The sequence below is a fragment of the Hydra viridissima genome, unplaced genomic scaffold, assembly GCF_058129835.1.
Source record: "Hydra viridissima isolate aposymbiotic clone 2 unplaced genomic scaffold, HvirCarnegie_v1 scaffold_3, whole genome shotgun sequence".
In the NCBI taxonomy this organism is placed as follows: Eukaryota; Metazoa; Cnidaria; class Hydrozoa; order Anthoathecata; family Hydridae; genus Hydra; species Hydra viridissima.
This window is the reverse complement of record NW_028324302.1, coordinates 5,951,383-5,975,357: the sequence shown is the minus strand read 5'-3', so window position 1 is coordinate 5,975,357 and position 23,975 is coordinate 5,951,383. Positions and strand designations below refer to the sequence as shown.

The window sequence follows — 23,975 nt, the reverse complement described above, 5'->3', positions numbered from 1 at the left end:
AGAGGGAAAAAGCATAGCTGTAATTGGCAGGTGTATCTTTCGTTTCGACGATTTTTAATGATAAAAAGATAATTTTCTTAAAAAAGTGGTTTAAATACTCAGAATAAACTCTACAAAAATTGTATTCGGACAACCTTTATTACTTTTTAGACTATATTAGTATTACTATTATTTATATATTCATTCACCCTTTATGTGACAATTATTAAATAATAAAGCTTTGTTAACGTAAAGTTTGCTCATGATGATTTATTGTTTTTATATATTTGCGTATTGACTTGATAAAAAAAAAAATTTCTAAAGTTTTTTCATATAAAGAAACCAAACAAGTTTACATGTGCTGAAAAAAAAACTTTTGACCTAAAATCTCAACACTCGAAAGTTTAATTCGTTTTAGATTAAACACATCATTTGTTATATGATGTAAGTAGGCCTTTAGATAAATGTTTTTTCTGCATTTCCCGCCAGAAGCATCTGTAGTTCGATATACTAAATTTCAATATTTAAAAATACTTAGAGTATCGTTCAATATTACCATCAATATAAAACTAAATGTGAAATAAAAGAGAAAAAGTTTAACCGAGAAAATTTCTTGCTATATATCTACCTATCACTTATTTTACGTAAAATGTATATTAAACAGGTAAATAGTATTTTTGGTTTAGTGGCCATATAATGAGTTGTTTATCTCTATCCAATACATTTAACCAAATATGCAAACTATATATTAAATTTTCTTCTTCTCCATGTTGATTTAGTCATTATATATAGCTTAAGTTCAATATTTTCACAATCATCAAACAGCAGTTTTTCTAAGAATTAAATGGATATGTAGAAGTAATTAAGGATAATTTTCTTAAAGATAAAAGTAATATAAATTTTAGGGCAATTTGATTTAGGTAAATTATAGTGTTAATTTGATTTAATACATAGTAATTTAGTTATGCATGCTGCAAATTTCCTATGTAATCTATACTGCAATAGTGTTAAAAAATGACAAAATGGCAACATTCTGTTGTTATCCTTGCTTGTACTCCACTTTATTTTACTATCCAATACAAGTCCACAGTCCAAAACAGTTTGATTATTATATTGCTTTTTTCTTTAAATATAATTTCAAAACTCCTTTTACTTTTGTTTATAGTATAAACAATACCCCTTAACATCCAGAAACTTCCTTTTAACTCCAGAACTTCAGAAAAAGAAATAAAAACTCATGGAATGTCTTTATTTTTAATATTTGAAATCATTATTTTTATAATCAACTTTTTTTTTTACACCTATTTTCAGACACATGCATGGTTTCAGACACCTTTAATTATGCATGTGTGTATTAATTATGGCTGTCCCAAATAAAATTATTTTAGTTTTGTTATACATGATTTTTGTGGTTTTATTTAGGTGATTATACAAGGTTTTCGAAGTTATCGTGATCAAACTGTCATTCATCCATTTAGTCCTAAGCACAATGTAGTTGGTAAGTCACACAAATAATAATCCTGTTGATCTACAAATACAAGCTTTCTATATAAAAGTTGTGAGACATGTAATGATTGATTAAGTTTGTTCAGACATAAACAAAGTTTTGTGTTTAGAAAAAAAATAAAACTGAAATATTTTCATATTTATATACTTAAATTTTAACGATTTTGTAATAAAAAAAATTACAGGATATTCCTACTACGTGTGTGTCAGCAAGAGTAGTAGGACATCTAAAAACAAGTTTTTACAACTTATTTACAAAGACTAAACACAAATGATTAGATAAGGAGGTAAATTCAAGAAGTAAACAAAATTTTTGTCTAACTACTTCAATGAAACTCCATTCTGCAAAAGTCAATTACATTATAACTCTATTCTGCCAAAAGCTAATAACTTTATTGAAACTTCATTTTACCAAAAGCCAATAACTTTAAATGGGAATTTTAAAAAACAGACAAATTCTTTTACCTAATATGGCCAAAAGTGGTTACTTTGTAATGACTTATTTTCAACTAAAATATTTACTAGTAACTAATAAACTAACATCAATGTAAAGATAATCAAAATTATGTTCAATTACAGGATGCTCCTAAGAAAAATGCAGTTGTCTTTCTGATTGCACGCTTTTCTCTCCAACTTTTCCTACAAATAAGCAGTAACTAATGAAGCTATAATGCTTTTTATATGTAAACAAAATAGTACATATAGTATGTAAAATATATAATTCATATTGAATTCTTGAATAAAATGATTCTATATGAGGATTTTGGTTTGCCTAACTTAGATAAATCATTATTTATCTTTCTTCTCAGTTTCTTTTTTTAAGATGGACTCAGATTTTAAATAAAAATCTAACTGTTGAATTCTCACTTTCTTTTTCTAATTGTGTTTTTTAAATTTCTCTTTATCATGGTAGTTTTTCTTTTGTTGTATATCCAAACAACATCTGATCACCAATTAAAAACTTAATCTTAAATTTAAATTTATAATTAATACTTTAACATCACATAATATTATCTTAACATTAATAGTAAGATAATATTATATCAAAGTTATGATAATATCATTGTAATAATGTTAATATTAAGTCAAAAAATTGAGTAAAAAATAATGTTAATATTAAGATAATGTCTTAATACAAATATTAAGATAACATCAATATAAGGATAAGATCTTAAAAACAATATCTTAGTATTGATAGTAAGGAATCATCTTAGAATGATACTAGATATTATGGTATTTGTTTAGATAATTTTTTTTTGGGCCCTCCATATTCTTGGTATGCTTCTTTATTTTAGTTGGTAGAAATGGTTCTGGCAAAAGCAATTTTTTTCTTGGTAAGGATGATTTCCTAATATTATAATATATCATAAATTTGTATTAAAACACTGTTCATAACTGTAGATTGGTTACTTGTTTGTAAAATATGCCCATGAAAATCTTTTATATGTTAAAAATGGTGTTATTTATAATACTTTAAATTTAACCTACAAGTTAATAGTAATTCTTAGTGGTCTTAATTGAAAGTATCTTGAGTGAGTAAAATATGTTTTTTACCTAATTTTTATGGTTGTGGCTTCAAGTTTTATGTTAGGATATAAGCATCAATCCTATCATTAATAAAAGTCAACTTTCCAAATCCATATCATGCAAATGAACCCCCACCACATATTTCTCTGCTTTTAAACAGTGTCTCACCAGTTTATCTCCAGATTTTTTTTGCTCTCTTTCTCTGAAAAAAGTAGGATATATATGAAATCAAAAGTCCTTAAGATCTTATTCTAGTATTCTAAGGGCAATGAATTTTTTTTTCTAAATACATGACTGTTTTTTGTTGTTGCTGTAGTTGTTGTTTTTCTAAAAAAACTAGTCCCGCAGCAGGAATCCTTTCAAAAATTAAGCTAAGTGGTTAATTTTGCAATTTGGCTAAGTGGCCAAGTTTGCATGATGCTGAGAATCTGTGCCCATTCCACTAACATATCTAAACACTACAAGTGAGGAAAGTACAGATGAGGCTCAGTGTGATGTTGAAGACCAAGAAGATGCTTTTTATGAAGAGGAATTGGATAAGAATAAACCTCATTTTTAAAATCAGGTTGATCTTAATGACCTTGTAAATGACCTTCAACTATCTAAAGAAAAAGCAGAGGTTTTGGGGTCCTGCCTTAAGCAATAGAATCTTCTGCTGCTTGGAACAAATGTGAGTCTTTTCAAACTAGACATGCAACACTGGTCACATTTTTATACCAAGGAAGACAATATGTTTCTGTACAAATATTAATGACTTGTTTTACAAGCTTTGGCTTTGAGTTTTTAACAGATAATTGGAGACTTTATAGGTCCTAGTAAGTAATCTCCTAAAGCTGTCTCGCTGAAGAAGTGAAAGGAAGTCCCCCCTTGATCTGAGTTAGTTTTAGGCAAGCACAATTACAACATAATTCCTACTTAAGATTTATCTGCTGCCTCTTCACATTAAACTGGGGTTAATGAAGATGTTTTAAAAAGCTTTGGGTCTAGAGGGGAGGCTTTTTAATATCTTAAGGAGAAGTTTTGAGCAGTTTTAATAGACGCAAAACTTAAAGCTGGTGGTTTAATTGGCCCTTCTATACCTGAAGTAGTCCACAGCAGCAACTTCTGTCAGACTGTTAAGGAGCTGGTATTGCAAGCATGGAATGCCTTTGGTTCTGTCATTGAAAATTATATCATCAATCAATATATATTCATCAAAATTATATCATCAATCATTTATCTATCATCAAATATTTCACATAACATAAAAAGGGTCACTTTAAAATTTAAAGAAATAATATTGGTAAATTATAATGATATAAATGTGGATTGACGATTTAAATAAAGAAATGAATCTTATGAAACTTTCTTTTTATTTTTACTTTTGTACTTTTTTGATATATCAAAACATTTTAAGTTCAAATATTGAATTGTCTAGCTATCCAGTTCGTTTTAAGTGATGAGTTCAATAACATGCGCCATGAAGAACGCCAACAACTCCTTCATGTAAGTTTTTAACATATAAATATATAAAAATACACACGTCCACATACACATGCACACATACATATATATTTGCCCAGCAAAAGATATAAACACATATATACAAGTGTATATGTGTGTATATCTTTTGCTGGGCATGTATATACACTTCCTGCGAAAGATAAACTTTTGTTGTAAACATTCCATACATTTAAATAATATGGAAAAATGTATTTATCAAGCTATAAACATAAAACTCAGCTATAATCACAATTAAACAACAATATAATTACAGTCATCTATAATACTTCTATAATAATCAATATAGTTACCTCAAAAGTTTTATATTGCTTAATATATCTTTTAATTTCAATAATAACATGGTAAAATTGTGCTTATAAATATATATATATATATATATATATATATATATATATATATATATATATATATATATATATATATATATATATATAAACAACACAGGAAAAAACAGCAGAGTCACACTTTTGTAGTTTAGAGTTTGAAACCATATGCAATGGTTTATGAAATAAAGTATCCCTGTCATTATTTTTGTTAGGAGATTGTCCAATTCACTGTCTAGTTCTACAGAAATATTGCCAGTAAAAAAGCATTCATCAGCTTTTGTTGTCAGTGCTTACTAGGAGATTTTGTGGTCAGAGCAATGCCTAGCCCACTTTACTTTACCCCAACTAATTATACCGATCAAAGCTGAGTAGACTCAGTAGGACTTACACAAAGAAAACAAAAGTTAACAAAACAACAAAAATACAAAAGGAAAATGGAAAAAAGAAAAACATTAACAAAAATACATTTGCATTATAAGAAATAAAGAACTAATTTTGATTTAGCAAAGAAACCAAAGAATTGGTTTCTTTTCTTATTTTTGTATAATTTAATTGTCTGGAAGTTCATCTAGTGGATCATCATTAGTTTCATCATGTTTCAAACTGTCATAAAATTCAGGCACTGATGTGAGTTTTTTGAGGGCCTTAAGATCTTTGTATTTTGATAAAGAAATAATCATTTTTTTCTTGTACAGTTTTACAGGCTCAGCAATACTGATAGTGTTATTTGAAAGCCTAGCTTTGGAAAAAATAAGCCCAGCTAGAAAAGAATATCGCAAATCTCTAGTGGACATTAAATTAAACTTAGCCAATAAACATGCCATATTACATATATTCTGTAACAATTTCAAAACATTTAAATTTTGTAAATTTGCAGTCTGGTCCTGCTGTGTGATTTAAAATATTTTGTTTCTTTTAGTTTTTCTTTTGCTCTTCCAACTATTTTTTCTTCTTTGGGTTATTTGCAATTTGAACTTGTTCAACACCATCCACCATCTTAAATGTTGTTTTCATCAGCGTTGCATCTCATTGGACTCTCAGATCATGTGATGCTAACTATTGCATGAGTTTTTGTGATTTTGCTTTTTTTTCTTTGTAAACAATGGACTTATCCTCTTTTTCCATTGGATTGGTTTTTTTTCTTCTTTAATTTTCCTATTTTTTTTTTGTGTCATTTTTTCACTTGAAAAGTAGTTTAGTACATAGTATTTATGACTATATGTAGGACAGAGACATAAACTTAAAAAATTCCAAATTGTGACTGCGGTATTTTCCTTTGTGGTCTTCATATATATATGTATATATATATAAACTTTTTTTAAATAATTATTTCTAAGCTTTCATTGACCTTTTTATTCAATGAAGTTTATCATTGCTATATGAAGATATAAAACTTTATTTAAAACTTTTTCTCTTGATTGCTTCAATTTAAAAATAGATTTTCACTAAATGTATGTTTTACTTTTAAAATGTCAAGTTTATTCTCTTTAAAAGAAAAGTGCATTTCTATTAAAATAACTTAAAAATGTGTGGATAGCACACAAAAACCTTTAGATCTTATGAATTTAGTATTATACTTGCTAAATTATTATATTTTAATTTTATATAAAAAGTGTTTTTATGCAACCGTTTGGGTTAACAGATGTTTGAATAAGTTTTCTAATTATTGTCATTATTCAAGAAAATCTTAATACATTTTGTAAACACATTCATTTATATAAAAAGTTGCATTATTTTGTGTTTTTGTGTCAAAATTTGCTTAATTTCCTTATTTATTTTTTTTATTAAGGAAGGTACAGGTCCACGAGTGGTTTCAGCATATGTGGAAATAATTTTTGATAATTCAGACAATCGCATCCCGGTAAATAGTAAAGTTTGTTTTGGTATGACAGAAAGGTTGTTTTAAATATTTTTGTTTGTGTGAAAAGCTGGCACTTTAGATTTATTGAATATTTGTTCAGATAGAAAAGGATGAGATAACTTTACGAAGAGTTATTGGCTCCAAAAAAGATCAATACTTTTTGGATAAAAAAAATGTCACAAAAGCAGATGTATTGAATTTACTTGAGAGTGCTGGTTTTTCTCGAAGTAATCCCTACTATATTGTTAAACAAGGGAGAGTAAGTTGTTTATATTTATTTTGATAAGTATTTATCTTATTTAGTATGCACTTATCAAAAATTAAGAAAGTGTCTGTTAATATTTGTTTTGATAAAATATATCATATGTACTCATCAAAAATTGAGAAGGTTTTTAAAAGTTATTTTAAATTATTATAAACTCTCACTTGATAAATTGAGATATGTTAAAAAAAGAAATAAAACTTAATAGAACAAAAGTAAAATTAGTTCTCATAATAATTTGTTCTCATGATAAAACGTATTTTTATCATAGCACTAGTGTTATCTAATCTCCTTGTTTGACTGAGGTTTTTATGTATATTCTTTTGGCAGATAAATCAACTTGCAGTAGCAAAAGATCAAGAACGTTTAAAATTACTTCGTGAAGTAGCAGGAACAAGAGTTTATGATGAACGAAAAAGTGAAAGTGAAGTTATTCTTAAAGACACAGGTGCAGATTAATTTCTTGTAATTTTATTATAATATATGACATTAGGAAGTCAAAGTTGCCAAAATGTTTATACCTGATGCTTAATATATTGTTCTCTTGTTATGTCTTGTAACGCATTTCTCTTTCACATTTAAATTTGTTAGAGCAATAATTAAAGTGCTATTTAAAAGTTATTTGTCACTCTTTAGTACATCTTACTAAAAATTATATGTTAAGACAAAAGTTCATCTTATTCTAACAGCAAAGTGCCTTTAAATTTAGTAAGCAAACGAGATAAAATTTCTGAAGTGCTGCAGTATATTGAAGAGCGATTGGGAACACTTGAAACTGAAAAAGAAGAATTAAAGCAGTACCAAAAATGGGACAAAAAAAGAAGGTTTTTATAATTTTTTTTTTTAACTTTTTATGATGGCTTTTTAAAAGATTTCTAATGATATTTTGTTTGTTTTTTACTACTTATTGTTTTTTTCTCATGTGTTTAATGATAATTTTCTCACAGGTGTTTAGAATATACAATACATGACAAAGAGCTCAAGGAAACACGAGAAAAACTTGATCAGGTTTTTTTTGTTTCAAACAAATTTTAAAATCATTTTTATAAGAACTTTTTTAGAGTTGGTTGTTTTACATAAATTTAGTAAAAATAGATTTATTATGAGAAATTATCCTCTTTTTTAAATAGATAACTGATTTTCTTTTTAAATTCAAAATCAATGAGTTATTTACGGTTTTGGTAGAAAAGTATGACAGATTACGGTTTGTCTTTCCAACCTCACGAGTGATTAAAACTGCAACATGAAATTATTGTTAGTGCAATTCTTAAATGGCCAAGTTATATTTTATATGCCTCTTGCTACTAAAAATGAACTTATTTCTCAGAATAACTTAAAAAAGCGAAAATGTATCATTTCTAACTAAAAGATATTCAAAAAAGATTTTTTCACGATTCTTTCTAAAATATCATAATTATTAAAAAACTCCTTGGCTTAAAAAACTCCTTGGCTTCCTAAAGCAAAACATTAAGAAATTTTGAAAAGAAAAAAATCTGTAAAAAATAGTTTACCCCACATTTTCAAAAAAGAAAGGAAAGAAAATTCAAAATAATATGCAAAAGAAATATAATTGTCAATCATTTAATTATGATTAAAAGCATTTTTATATTTTTACATTTTATGTTTAAGTATAAAAACTTGTAGTCATTAATATTTTCGATTCTTATACTATGGATTACTAGTGTAATTAAAACACTTATTCTCTTACTTAAGATAATAACTCAACCACTTTCAATTTTGTAATTTTTGCTTCAGTTGTGTTTTAAAATCTTTGTTCATCATTGGAAATTTCACTATAATTTAAACAGCTGAATTTTAAAACTTTATAAAGAAAAACTTCCTTGTTTCAAAATTTGTCAATCTGATTAATATTAAAAATTCTCTAGTATGCTGATAAATTTTTGTTTACTATATTAGATTTCTATATTCTTCCAAATATGGCAAAACAAACTATAATCAAATTTTTACGGCTGGGAAATTTGTTATAAATATTCTTGATATTTAAAGAATTACCGTAATCTTAAAATGATACCCTTATTTGATTATGTTTTTTTGAGCATTCTTTGATAAATAAATTTTTTTTTTTTTTGGTTTAAATGTCTAATTAGCTTTTTTTAATAAAATTTAAAAATTTTTTTGTCTTTGGTTTTAGCTTGACTCATCCCGGCAAGATGAAAATTTGAGAGCATCTGAATTGCTTCAAGAAGCACAAGAAGCTTCTTCAAAAGTTGAGGTAGTTGAGTAATGTTATATTTTTTTGTTGTGTAATAATTAGTTCCATCATTTACAATCTTAGTTATTATGCATTGTGTTATTGTTCTTTTTTTAACTACAAAGAACTACAGAGTAGCTTTAGAAATTTTTCTGACAGGACAGCTGAAAATTAAAAAAGTCTACCATATAAAAAGTTTAGATTTAATAAAATTTAAAATAACAAGGCTCTCCAAATCAATTTATTTTTATTTTCTGAGCAAAAAGCTGAATGCAGTGTCAATCAGAGCTTTTTACTCGGAAAATAAAAATAGACCTGCTTACAATGGCTTGGTTATAAAAGAAAAATAAATGTTTGAGTAGTTGTTTTTTTTTGTTTGTTTTTGTTTTTTTTTAACATTTCCTGTATTTCTATGCAATTGGAAAGATAGTTAACTTAAAATTCTTATATAAACTTACTAAGTAAAACTTATTTTTTTACTTGAGTACCCTGGAGGTACACAACACTAAGTCACATCACTTTTTTACAGGTGAGTAAAAAAAAGTTTTTATTCATGTTTTTTTTTCTTATTAGCCCATCTTCAAATTATATAAAAAACTTGAAAAACTTAAAAAAAATAAATTGCTGCTATAATACACCTACTGTAGTGTCATGCTACATATTGAGGATTAAAGTTTAAAATATTTACTTTTAACACATGCATTTTTAACACTTTGGTGCTATATTACTTAAGCTTTAAAAAAATTTATTTTTTAAGTTTAATGACTTTTTTGCAGAAAAAATGTTGACTTACTTGAAGATAAAAATTTTAATTTTATAATAATTACATCTCAGCGTTTAAAGTTTTAATACTATAGAATGCTACGAAGCACTACAGTAAATTCAAAAGTTGTTTTTACATTTAAGTTTTATATTGTACTATGAATCTTTCTTTTTTTTTTATTATTACTTTAATTTTGCTATAAATTATTTAGTTAAATTCATATACTTTGCATTTGTATTTAAATTTTAGGAACAAAATAATATGCTGAAAGATGTCCAAGAAAAGTGTTCAATTCTTAACATAGAAAAGCAGCAGTTAAATGATGACCGACATAACCATGTAAAATTGAGAACCAAGTTAGAGCTTGAAATTAAAGATTTAGAAGATGGCGTTAAGGAAGATGAAGTTTTTAAATTGCAAGGCATTCAGGAATTAAAGTTAATTGAGCAAGCAATAGTTGAGAAAGAAAATGAGCTTCATAATGTTCTGCCAGAATACCAATCCAAAAAAGCTTTCGAGGAGTCTTGTCAAGCACGGTAAAAAGAAAAATGAAATAATTTTAATTTCCTTTGATGATGTACATTACTAAATATCAGCTACTACTTTTATTTCTTAATGATAATCTAGACTGCATGCTTCCGAACAAAGACGAACTGATTTGTATTCCAAGCAAGGCAGAGGTAGTCAGTTTCATAATAAAGATGACAGAGATAAATGGATTCAAAAGGTATATCTTATGCTATGGTTTTGATTACTTACATTTATTCAATTACATGAGATGCAAATGTGATAAAGTTTTAAAAAAGGATGAAACATTTTTAAAATTGATAAAATTTACATATTTTACTAAAAATAGTTTGTACTAAGTAATACTACCCCCGTTCCACAATAGTTGTCACATTTGGATACTTTTGGTCCGAATATTAAAAATGTATGCTATTTGAGTAATTTTTTAAAGATTTGCTAAATTTGTACAGTTCTAATTAAGTGCAAATTTAAGAAGAAAATTAGTAGTACTCACAACACAATACTAGTTGTATTACAGTATGAATCTGCTCTAAATAAAGAAAAACATCGAAGAGAAAGTTGACTCCCCATAAATTTAAAATGTAATGCTGAAGCTGTGGAGAATAAAAAAAGTTATTTAAATATTGAATAACTGAAATAAATGTTACTACTATACAGTTAATAAAGAACTAACTCATTTCTAATTCGCAGTTTTTTATTCACCTATTGATCACCTATTTTTAAGTGCCCAAGCTTATTTGAAAGCCTTGAGTGACCTTTTTCAACAAGCTATTACTTTTAAAAATTGGTTTAACACAAGCTATATCTGTAAAAGTTTGATCAAATGGGACAAGTATTATGGAACAAAATTTATACATCAAATGTGACAACTATTGTGGAACAGAGGTAGTATAAAATATTTTACAAGTGAATGTTCTAAGTAAATGTTTTAACACATTTCTCAAAATGTTTTAAAAGGTTTGCATAAATTTAATAAGCAGTTTAAAATGTTGACCTACAAGGATGAAGACTAGGTGATTTTTTAAAATTCTAGGAGTTGAAGTCACTTTTAAACATTGCATCACAGAAGGAGCAGCAAATCATTCGAAATAAAGATGAAGTGGATGAGATATTCAAAAAATGCACTCAAATTGATGCAGAGATCAAAGTACCAAATTTTTATTTAAAATCAAGTTTTAAATAGTTTTCTTTTAATTTTAGCTGTATATGTCTGTGGAAATTTTACTCTTAGTTGTACTATGTACATGTATGTTTTTAAAATGTTTTAGCTGTCAAGAAACATTCTTATTTTACAAAAAATTGCTTAAATAGCCAATTGACAAATTTGATGAGAAAAAAATTTTTTAACAAAAAAAAAAAAAAACCTCAAATGGTTTCTAAGGAAACTTTCTTATTTTAATTGATTTAATCCTCATTTAAAATAAATTTTTTTTACATGAATTCTTATTAGGTAATAGAAGGTATGCAAGATAACCTATTATTTAAATATAATTTTGTTTCAATAAAAAAAACTTCCTGGATTTTCAACAAAGAAACTTCTTAACCTGTCTATGTACATTTATGATTGGACCATACCTTATGAAAAGTACAATAACTGTACATGTATGTTCCCACTTGTATTTGATAAAGTATTGAATTCAATTAAGAATTATTCTAATTATTCTAAATTCATTTAAGAACTATTATAATTGTCTCAAAAGAATTCAGTACTTTATGAAGTATAAGTAGAAATTTACATGTATGGTCATTGTACTTTTCATATGGTATAATCCAATCATGCATGTACAGTCATAGTACCATTTAAACTACACTTAACTTGGAGCATTCAACAACTAAAAAAAAATTGTCCAAAAAATAAAGGCATTCTTTCATTCTTTTTTTGCAAATGTATTTATTCTGTTTTTGGGAAGGCAATTGCTGAAATGGTTTTTTATTTTTAGGAAAGAAATGAGAATCTAGCCACCAGAAAGATAGATATGGATGAGTCAAATAGAGAGCTTGGGCAAATAAAAAAGAAACGTGATGATTATACTAACACTAAAAAGTATAATCTTTAAATTTTTTTTTTTTTTTTTTTTTTTTTTTTTTTTTTTTTTTTTTTCCTTGCTGTAATGTAGTTTTTAAATAAATTCATTTTTCATTGTAATTTTTATTCATGCCCAACCATTTATCATTGAGTTTTGATTTGAAACTGTACCAGCTAAATTTAATTTTAGTTATTTATAGTGTGTATATTTTTAGATTATTAGCTAAAAAAATCAGTAAAATAGTTAAAGATAAAATTTTAAAAGTGTTTAACCCCCTTCAGACTACATGTGCAGAATTATGCACATGTTTTATTTCTTTTAATACTTTTATTTTAATTTATTTTAACTAATTTTCTCTGTTGCCTTCAGTGTGTACATGAACCAAATATTTGTTAATATTTCAAAATCATTCAACTAATGCCATCTATGAGCAAGATTTACCAATAATTAGTCAAAAAATAAATTTATTATTCATTTTGTTTGCTTGGAAAGTTTTTAATTTTTTTTAGTGAACTATGGCGGAAACAGAGCATGCTTGAGAATACAATCCAAAATACAAAAGCAGCTTTAAATAGAGCAGAATATGATTTACGAAAAACTCAAAATCGGGTATAATTTTTAAGCCAATAATATAAAATATGTAGTTAGTAATATATTGATAAATAATTACATGCACGACGTTTTTATATAAAATACTCCATTATCTCAATAAATTAAATAAAGGACAAAAAAATAAAAGGTTTCATTTTGTAAATGTTAAAGAAGAACAGATCTGTTTCTGAGAAAAATCTATCATAGTGAGGTTGCAACACAATTACTTTTAACAGTAATAAATTTTTTGTGAGACTAATAGAATGCAATGTAAAAGAGTTGTATGTTGCATAGCTATTCAATTATTAGGAAATGTAATTTAATTATTTATTTTATAAAGCAGCACATATTTAACTTTATATTGATTAATTATCAGTTTTTTTTAATTTTATCTTAGACATTAGCTCAAATTCTGCCATGCAGACATGCGTTTCCAAATGGCTTGTATTGAGTGTTGAGAAATTGATTTTGGTTAATTTTAATTTCACTAGTTTTGCATTCAAAAAAAAAAAAAAAAAAGGGATAGAAAACATTAGTTTGCAATGAAGCAAAAACCCTAAAGGATCCAAATATCTTATTTTCAAATAACAAAAGCCTTTCTTTTGTGTTTCTTATCACTTCCTTCACCAAAACCATCTCTCTACTTTCACTTTACATTTAAAGCTATAAACTTGCTAGAGAATCAATTTAATCAGTGCACTAATAAAATGGTAGCTATGTACCATTTTCAAGTAATTGTTTTTACTTTTCCTGTGTAATAAGCAGTATAATTTGTTTAATAATGAAATATTTGTGAAGTTTGGTTCTCTACCCCGAGTTCTTGTGTGCTGCTTAAGATTTCTACAAACTTCAAAAAATCTTTTAGTTATTAGATTTTACCGAACATATGAAGTACTTCCCTGTAAAGCACATACTGGCTTAAGTACTTTTTGAAAGTCTTTAATAAGCATATTATATTCTTAGATTTTGAGATTTTCCTCCTGAATATCTATTTCTGCTGGAACACTTTTGGAACAAATGTTATGCACAACTTAAAAAAAATCTAGAATTTGAAAGCACAAAAATTGTGATTTATGAAGTAAATCATAGTTTTTACACTTTTGAGTTCAAGGAGTATGAAGTTGTTTATTTTCTCAAAATGATTTTGATTTGAAAAGAACACAAATTTTATTTAATTTATCATTGATCCATTCATGAAATTATATTAGGCTAGCTAATATTTGATCTTATTGTTGTTAAAAAAAAGTGCCTTAAAATCAGCAGAAGAATTGTTTAACAATTGCTAAATCAATTGCTAAACCATTTCAAAAAGTGTTTTTATAAAATATGTTCATGTGTGAAAAGTATTATACTTATGTTAGGAGATTAGAGACATTCATTAAACACTAAATAAGCTAATAAATGATTATAGAGGCCTGTCTTTACAAGGGGTTTACATTGAGGCCTTTATAATCTTTTGTTTAATTATACAATTCTCTAAGAAATAAATCAACACTACTTTTAATACATTGTTGCAACTATGTTTTAAGCTATTATATCTTAGATGATAATGTGTATTAGACAGTATTTCAAATTTATTTCATTTTAATGCATAACACAGAGCTTTATCTTTGTGATAGTCTGTAGCAGCAGGAATTGAAAGTGTTCGTCGTGTGGTGCAAGAAAAAGGAATCTCTGGTGTCTATGGAACGCTTATTGAAAACTTTCAATGTGACGAGCAGTTTTACTCTGCTGTTGATGTAACTGCAGGTGCCAAGTATGATCCCATTGTTGCATTTAATTTACTTTAGTTTTGAAAAACTTACAGGGTTAGATAAAAAAATGGGAGGGAAATATCTATATGTTACATTCATTGAAAAATTAGCTCTTAAGCACAAATTTTCTTCTTTATAATGTCATAAACCAAGAGTTTTTAATAAATTTACAACAAAAAATATATTTTAATTTGATGTTTGAACTGTTTTCTTTTCTTTCCATATTTTGCATAGATTAAAGCTTAAAGGTTTAAGTTCTAATACCATATTTCATAACACCATAGTTCTAATATCCATAGTTTGAATGTTTTATGTTAGATTTCAGTGCTGTGTTAAAAAGTGCTCAATTGTTTTGTGTTTTAATGTGGAATTAAATGTCAGGTGATAGAGTTTTAATCGTCAAATAAAATAAACTTTTAAATCTAGAGATTTGCTTGTAATTCTAAAATAAATAAAAAATCTTTTAAAGCTTGACTGTTGATGCACCATCAAAAATCATGTAATTGGTTGTGATATCCAAAATAACTTAAATGCATAATGTTAGATTATTAATGCTTTACTAAGTAAACCTTTAGTAGCCTTTGAGAGCTTGACTGCAGTGATTGCTCCATAAAAGAACAGCATAATAGAGTTTTTTGCCTCTTAAATTTTTTAAAATTTCATCTTACAGGCAACTACCAAACTCTATACTACTGAAAACAGTGGCTAAATATGTTGTGTTACAGATCATCTTATAGCAACAAAGTCTGGAATCATGTAGAAAAGTGTTCCCTTTGTAACTCACATCCACAATGTTTATCAAAAGTTTAAAATTTAAATTGAAATATTTTTCTTTAAATTTAATTTTCTTTAAATTTGATATATTTTTCTTTAAATTTAATCACTTTTGTGCTGCAGTTACAAGGAGGAGGAGGCTTGGTAGGCATCTGAGGGTTTCATCACATACAAAGGTTCACTTCTTATATGGTACCTTAATTGATCAACATAGATCTATAGAAACCTTTGAGAACTGTTTGATTCAGACTAAGGATAAATTGATGTTCCAGTAAGACAATGCTTCATGCCACAAAGAATAAATAGTAACTGCTTGGTTTAAAGAAAACAACATAGCTACTCCAGTAACCAGCTTAATTGTCTGATTTGAACTAAATAAAAAATGTATGGACAGTACTGGACTGAAAATTGATCAAAGCTTCTGTAACTTAGAAAAAGTTTGGAAAATTTGTTCAACAGATTATCAATTAAATGTCAAAAAGCTTTTCAATTCTATCAGAAGAAGGACTGAACTTTGTATCAAGAACAAAGGTGGCCATATCCCCTCTGCCTTTAAATCTGCCTTTAAATCTAATTTAACATGAAGTGTGCTTAACTTTTTTTTTTTTTTTTTTTTTGCAATAACTTAAAACTTTAGTTAAAGCATGTATATGTATATATGTAAACATTATTTTTGTTTACTATAGTCCAATTAATAAAAAATGTATGGACAGTATAGCGAGATTAAATAGATTTAAATTTTAAAATAACTGAACATTTTTATTTTTATGTAAATATTTTAATTTTAATTGTAAGTGTGCTAAAATTTTAATTAGCATTGTTTGTCTGATGATTTTCTTGAACCAATCATCTACCTTACACTACTACACAATTTACTTGCATATCAGAACAATAATATTGCTAAGACTTCCATTATAACAGCCAGTAGCTACTTCTAACAAGATTCTGTTCCTGGAGAAAAAGATGGATGGTCAATGCCCTGAACAATCATTGTTATTATATTACTACAAAATAAATTGTACCATTCAGCAAAATATACATATATTAAGCAAGGCAGTTCTTTAGTCAATCTTGATGAAAAACATCACTTGAGCTCAACTCCAATGAATATTATTATCAAGAAGAATATATGTTAAGTCTTGAAATATGTTTCATCTTGAAAGTGGCTAATGACCTGGCAAAGCACAGAGTTGCCTTCCAGGAATCCAGCTTTTTCATCTTAAGGTAAGTAAAAATAGTTCCAAACAAGAATGCAGTAGCCATTATAGTCAATCCAAAGTGGGCTGATATAAAAGACTGGTTAGAGGATACTTTTTTCATAGCATTTTCAAACATTTTCATACATTCATTTTCATACATTCAATTTTAGGAAAATCTAAAATATACCATGTAACAATAATTTACAAATTTAATGTTTCTTATTAAAATTTGATGAATACAAATTGCATGAACATTTGTGTATCATCAAAAATGAAAAAAATAAAAAAATATTTAAGTTTTTAATATTTGTGCATAAAAAGTTCATGTTAACTAACAACAACATAACAAAATAAGTTTTCCAAATCTTTAGAAGTTACCAGATGTTTTTGTCTTTTTTAAAAAGTATTGTCTTCATGAACCATATTTCCTATTACCCATAATTGCTTCTTTTGCATTCCCTGGCATCCACATTTCCTACTAAAACTATTCTACATGTTTCTCACTAACAACATCAAGATTAGGTCTAACGAATTAAGAAGTATGATCTGTTGCTTGAGTGTCATTCTGTATCCTTAAGTAATTATTTTTTCAAATTGTTCTTCAAAATGTAATTTACTGCTTTGCTGTTGTTACTAAGAAAACCTGAGATGTCACTTGTAAATGCACTCTAGACTTTTATACCTTTTTTTCTTTTATACCTTTTTTTTTCCCCCAGAGGTTCTATATAAGTATAAGTTCTTGAAGCCTATGTCTGCTATCGGTTTGCAATTATTTCTTTAATTATGTTGACATTACAATCTAATGCTGTAGCAAACACGTTCTCATACTTGCTGAAATAAAATGTATATGTAGTCAAAAAAGTTGCTGTAATATATTCCACTTAGCACCTGGTATGTTTTAATTCTCTAGTATACTTTTGATTAGTGCATTTTTGGCTCTCCCAAGAAACCTTAGTGCGTTCAATAGTGAAATAAAGTTATCAGCCATGACTACTAACTGCATGTTATTATCAGCCCTACTTTTAAATTTTAGTTAATTTCTTTTGATTTTTTATGCTTTTTTATAGGTTCTTATTATTAAAATTTATTATTTTAAAATGTTTGCAAACAAAACATTTACTTAAGAAATTGATTTAAAATTAAAATTCTCCCTTCTTATTAAAACTTTTCTATGTTAAGGTTATTGAACATTATAGTGGACACAGATAAAACAGGAACCACAATATTGCATCATATCAATAAAATGGGTTTAGGAGGAGAAGTAAACTTCATGCCATTGAATCGACTACATAACAAGGAAATTCATTATCCTACATCACCTGTATGCTAACTCTATATTCATTTAAAATGTTTTAAAAATACTTACTACTATTTATACTGATCATAAGTATTTTTCTTCTTTTTTTCTAGGATGTACTTCCAATGATCTCAAAGATAAATTATGAGCCAATGTTTAAACCGGCAATGCAACTTGTATTTGGGAAAATGTTAATATGTCGTAATCAGGATATTGCTTCTCAGTTTTCTAAGACACATGAAGTTGATACAATTACTCTTGAAGGTTAGCTATGAATTGTGCTAACACATTCTCCTAAATATTTTTTTAAATGTAATTGTTTTACAAAAGAAAAATGATTTTGTTAAGGATTTTAAAATATCAAGGATATTACTTTCAGTTTATTATGTTTTTGTTTAGGGGATAAATTCAGTTACCGTGGAACACTAGAAGGTGGCCATATTGATCTAGGTAGATCTCGTCTTGTATTGCATAAAAAGTTGTGTGATTGTAAAGCTAGTTTGCAAACTCAAGAAGCAGAGTTAACTGAAATAAATCACAAAGTTGAAGAAATTGCACACAAAATTACAAGAGTTTGCAGTGACTTACAAAGGGTTGAACTAACTCAAGAACAGCTTAAGTGAGTTTTACTCTCATTATTTAACATGTAAAAAGCAATACAATCATCTTATGATATTTTAATGGGATTTAGCAGTATGGCAATAAAATTTGGTTTTATAATTTTCTTTCAGGAATACTTATATGCAACAAAAACAGGATGTTCAAAATTTGACTAAATCAAAGTTGTCTATAGAAGCAACTTTAATTCCAAAAGTAGGTTTTAATACCAAAAACAATTTTCCTTTTTTTTTTTTCTAAGCTCCTTTTTAGTAGGAATTAATTCATATCCTGAAATATTTGTAGAAAGCTATGTTGACTAGCAATGAGATGGAGTTATCACGTCTTCGCGCTCAAATAAAGTCTCTCCATGAAGAATTAGGTACAGAAATATTGACTCAACTCACTCGTCAAGATCAAGAGGAGGTATTTTAAATATTATAATTATAAAGTTATTATTTTAATAATTTGATGTGATATCAATAAAACATTAAAGTATTTCTATATTTATGAAAGTTCACAGTTTCACCATCTTTTTGTGCTTTTTGTATTTTTCCTTATCTGCTATTTTCTTTAAAAAATGTTGCTAGTTAAAAAAAAAAAAAGTTAGCAGAAGTTTAAACTTTTCTTGATATATAAATTATAATATGCCAGTGAAGCTTGACATAGAAACAGTATTATTACACAATTAGTATTAAATTTTTTTTTTTTACAAACTTCTAGTTATTCCATGGTTAAAGTTTGCTTATTAAGGAAAAGTTGTTTTTCTTTTCTGTTTATACAAATTAAAGCTGTTATTAAAAGAAATTGCTTCCCTTTTTTTGTACTCACCCAGATGATAGTAGCTTGAACCCACCCAGATTATAATACTTTTTTTTTTTATTAATAAATCTGTTACTTTTAGGTTGAAAATTTGAACTCTGAAATCCTAAGCTTAAAAGATGAAATTAAATCTGTGCTGAAAGAGCGCACTAAGGTAGGTTTTTATTGTGTGTGATTTCTTTATTTTAGTTTTTTGTATGCAGTTTTTGTTTAAAGTAGGATTTTACCTTGGATTTAGTTAGAAGCAACCAAACAAAAGATTGAAGATTTGTTGACTTCCAATCTTTATAAAAGGAGAGATGAGTTGCAAATGGTAAGAATTTCTTTTTTTTAAATTGACATAAGCTAATAAGTAAGGCAATAGAAGTAATCAGTGATTACTTCTATTGCCTTATTTATTGCCCTGATTTTGAGTTGTAATTGTTTGTGCGGGTGTCTCCGTAGTTCCTTCAAAATTTAAGTGGACTGGAAAAAAAATATTTTGTAAAATCGATATATTCCATATATATATATTCCAGTGTTCCAGTCCACTTAAATTTTTTCAAAAAATGTAAGTGGACTGGAACACTGGAACAACTTGAGCAGCCTTAACATATATGTGTAAACACTATTGCTCAAAGTAATAAGTTTTTAACAATCAATTAAATTTTCTCAGCATACTTTTTGTATAATGCATTTAACTTCATGAGTTTACATACTCCTATGAATAATATTCATTTTATTGTGTGACAATTTAATTGGAAAATAGTTTGAGAATAAATACAATTTTGTATTGAATTCTGTATCCAGGTCATTCTTTTTACTTTGTGGGACTTTTTCATAAGTAATTCAGCCATTTAATGTTCTTGTAAGACTCCTTTAAATAGTTGAAGTACTTAAGTATCTCAACTTGCGTTAAGTTCTCCTGTCAGTTCTTTTGCAATCTTTGATTTTGAATGCTCTGTCTAACCAGAATATTATTTTCTCATTTTGTAGTTGTGCAGGGTCTTTGAATGGTTTTTCTGTTTCTTCATGTAGTTTCAGAGTTCTCTGCGCAGCTGCCTTGATTTATGCAAAAAAAAATAAAAGTAACACTATGTTTTGAAGGTGATAAACATCTTTTTTCCTCATATCTTACAGTTTAAAATGATTAAAATATAAAATAAATGAGTATATCTGAATCTACTTAAATGGCTGAAATAAAAGAAGAATTTGCCTCTTTTTGTAGTTTTTTCAATAAAAATTAATAATGTTCATTAAAGAAAAACAACATGATCTGTTGTATCTTCACAAATATATTTTAATGGTATGATAAGTAATTGATGGAGAAAAAAAAATGGACAAAATGTTTAGCATTCATAGTTTTAAGCTAACAATTGAAATACACATAAAAAGTTTGATCATTTTGAGTGGTAGCATTTAAAAAACTGAAGAAACCTCAAGGATTAATGCTGCCAAAACCATGGCAAAGCAAAACCATTGCTTTACTTGCTTTTCCTATTTATTACTTGGAAGTTTTTTTTTTTTTGTAAAAAATACTTGCTTCCAGTTTTCCTGTGACCACTGTACACTGCTTTAATCTTTTTGACTAAAGGAGTCAACTTTAATTTACTGTAAGCTGCAAATCTTACTTTGTTTTTCCTATGAAAACTTTCATTAATATATTTGTTGAAATACATTTATGACTGGCATTATTAAAACTTGGTTCTCATTTGAAGAAAAAAAAACAAAAAACAAGACTGCTTTTACTAAGCGTGAAGAGGACTGTTTTCTGTAGGTGATTTTTCCTGGAGAACCAATCCCTAGACTTTAAGTTCTCTTTTTTAAAAAAAATTTTTTTCAATTATCAAATAAAATTCCTTTATTTTTCTCAAAGAAAAAAAAGAAATGATATTTAAAGCAATATTATTATTGTTTGTGGCACTTTATAAACAGTGAATGAGCTCTTTAATTTTCTCCAACTAAACTTTTTTTAGAAGTAATCTATTTTAAAATTTTCTATTTAGAGGTTAGATGACGCTGGGATGGAAGATAAAAACGACCAGTTAAAAATGAAAGTTTCTGAATTAAATACATGTTTAGCATGGTTAGAAAAGTCATCTGAACGAATCAAAGGTAATTTTTTTGTCTCCTAAAGTCATCTGAACGAATCAAGGGTAATTGTTTTGTCTCGAAAAATATAATCAGTTACATTATCATATGTGTAACTCCTCAAACGGGATGAGTTACACATATGATAATGTAGCTGACTATATTTTTCGCTTGCATTTATCTAAATTCATTTTTCTTTTTTACTTAGACGTTGAGGCGGAGATATCTTCATATCAAAAGAAGATTAAAGATCTTGAAGTATCATTAGAAGAATGGAGGGTGAGTGTTTTTGAGAGAAAAAAAAACGTAAAGTAGATTGATATGTTAGTCTTACGCAGATTTTTTCTTTATGAACTAGGCTGTCGAGAAAGAAAAACGCACAGCAGTGGAAGAAGATTCTAAGTTGATGGAAAAGCTGGCAAGCAAAAGAAGCATTTTGTTAAAAAAGGTGACAGAATCTTGTATTAAAGGTTTTTTTAAATGCAATTTTTTTTTTTAACATCTGAATTTACTAATTTTCTAGGGGTTTTTTTATTAACATTAGAAAGAAGAATGTGCCAAAAAAATACGAGAACTTGGGAGTTTACCTGCAGATGCTTTCGAAAAGCATCACAAAACTGGAACAAAAGACGTAAGGTTAAATTTTAGACAAACAAAAAATCGTCCCATCATTTTGCATAATTGAAAGAGTTCTATAATAAGAAGTGTTTTAGTTCAAAGTATTTGAAAATGCAATAAAATTCCTTTTTAAAAGCTTTGGAATAAGTTGAAGAAAGCCAACGAAGAGTTAAAGAAATACAGCCACGTGAACAAGAAGGCTTTAGATCAGTTTATTAGTTTCTCTGAACAGAAAGAAAAGTTGATTAAGAGAAAAGAGGAGCTTGTAAAAGGTCATGAAGCGATATTAGATTTGATGGATGTTCTTGAACAAAGAAAGCATGAAGCTATATTAAATACATTTAAACAGGTTTGAAATGTTAAATTTCAATTTTGTGCTGAATGTTGCTACTACTTTAAGGTAAAATTCTTTAGTGAGTTTTTTCTTTAAAGGTGTCACAAAATTTCAGTGAAATTTTTAAGCGGTTAGCACGAGGTGGAAAAGCTCAATTGATTATGAAAAAAGAGTTACGAGAAGAAGAAGAAGCTTCTCAGTCTCAGTCTGATTCTTCTAGTCAGAGATCTATGAAAAATTATGATGAGTTTAGTGGTGTCTCAATTAAGGTTAATTTTTTTTTTTCTTTTTTATGTACTTTTTTCTGCTTTGCTTCTTTTTGGTTTCACTTTTTATTTTTATTATCAGGTTTCATTTACTGGTAAAAGCGCTGAGACCCTTGAGATGAATCAACTTTCAGGTGGCCAAAAAACGTTAGTTGCACTAACTCTAATATTTGCGATACAAAAGTGTGACCCAGCCCCGTTTTATCTATTTGACGAAATTGACCAGGCTTTGGATCCTACATACAGAAAAGAAGTAGCAGGTCTTTTACTTTTACTATGATTGTTTTTGTGTTAGTGAAATGTTTGAAATAAGTCATAGAGAATTATTTGGTTTGTATGATTTTTAAATTTAGCCATGATTCACACTCTTTCTGAAAGCGCGCAATTCATAACGACCACTTTCCGTCCTGAACTTCTGGAGCATGCAGAAAAGTTTTACGGCGTTCAGTTTAAAAATAAAGTCAGTCATATCCTTAATATAACTAAAGAAGACGCAGAAGATTTTGTGGAAGACGAAGCTCAAGAGCAAGCTAGGAAAAGTGTAGCGAAAGAGTGATGGCTGCTTATTTCTGATGATCCTAACATGTGTATCATATTTCTAAACTTAGCTACCATGGTATTCAGTTAAAAAGACAGTCATAAAAAGGGTTGTAAAATAATTTTTATTTGTAAATAACTTCTTCAATTTATTACCTAAGACTTGCACTTTCGAAGATCCTTTCTCTTCATGAAATTTAAGATTAAATGTATAATGTAATGGAGTTTAAATAAAACGAAAGATAAGTCCAAGATGGAGGGGGAGAAAGGGCCTACTGCAATATTTGAGGTAAGTACGAAGATAGTTTTTGAATTTTTTTTCCCCTGAAAAAGTCAGTTTGTATCGGTCTTCATTCTGTCCCAAAACCTTCTAATTCAACGGAATAAAAAGCTAAATAGAACTTGTGATAGAACCTTTTAAGTTTAAATAAAGTCCTCTGGAAACTTTTTCTTTTAACTTTATTTTGAAATTAAACCAAATCAGGGGTTAATTTTAGTTATTTCTTAAATTTTATACCACAAAAGTACCGAGACTGCTTTTTGATAAGGACTGGTATTTTGAAGTTAACCTATTTTTACAGGAGAGTTTGACAGAAATGGTTCTCCTTACCTTGAACTCTAA

At 27.4% G+C, this 23,975-nt stretch overlaps 1 protein-coding gene across 1 annotated transcript; it reads left to right on the top strand.

Annotated features, from left to right (window-relative positions):
* The first annotated feature begins 299 nt into the window (after window positions 1-299).
* Window positions 300-23,529, top strand: LOC145202012 (structural maintenance of chromosomes protein 3-like). The gene is made up of 31 exons (XM_090081080.1): window positions 300-643; window positions 1,402-1,477; window positions 2,781-2,819; window positions 4,430-4,497; window positions 6,631-6,702; window positions 6,803-6,961; window positions 7,295-7,412; window positions 7,674-7,788; window positions 7,912-7,972; window positions 9,117-9,197; window positions 10,189-10,475; window positions 10,567-10,666; window positions 11,501-11,614; window positions 12,408-12,511; window positions 13,004-13,103; window positions 14,705-14,841; window positions 17,992-18,133; window positions 18,223-18,373; window positions 18,509-18,728; window positions 18,841-18,922; window positions 19,013-19,132; window positions 19,611-19,682; window positions 19,767-19,841; window positions 21,514-21,622; window positions 21,807-21,877; window positions 21,957-22,046; window positions 22,143-22,229; window positions 22,353-22,565; window positions 22,649-22,819; window positions 22,899-23,076; window positions 23,170-23,529. The coding sequence occupies exons 1-31, from the start codon at window positions 629-631 to the stop codon at window positions 23,370-23,372; spliced, it is 3,630 nt and encodes a 1,209-aa protein (XP_089937206.1). The 5' UTR covers window positions 300-628; the 3' UTR covers window positions 23,373-23,529.
* The last annotated feature ends 446 nt before the right edge of the window (window positions 23,530-23,975 follow it).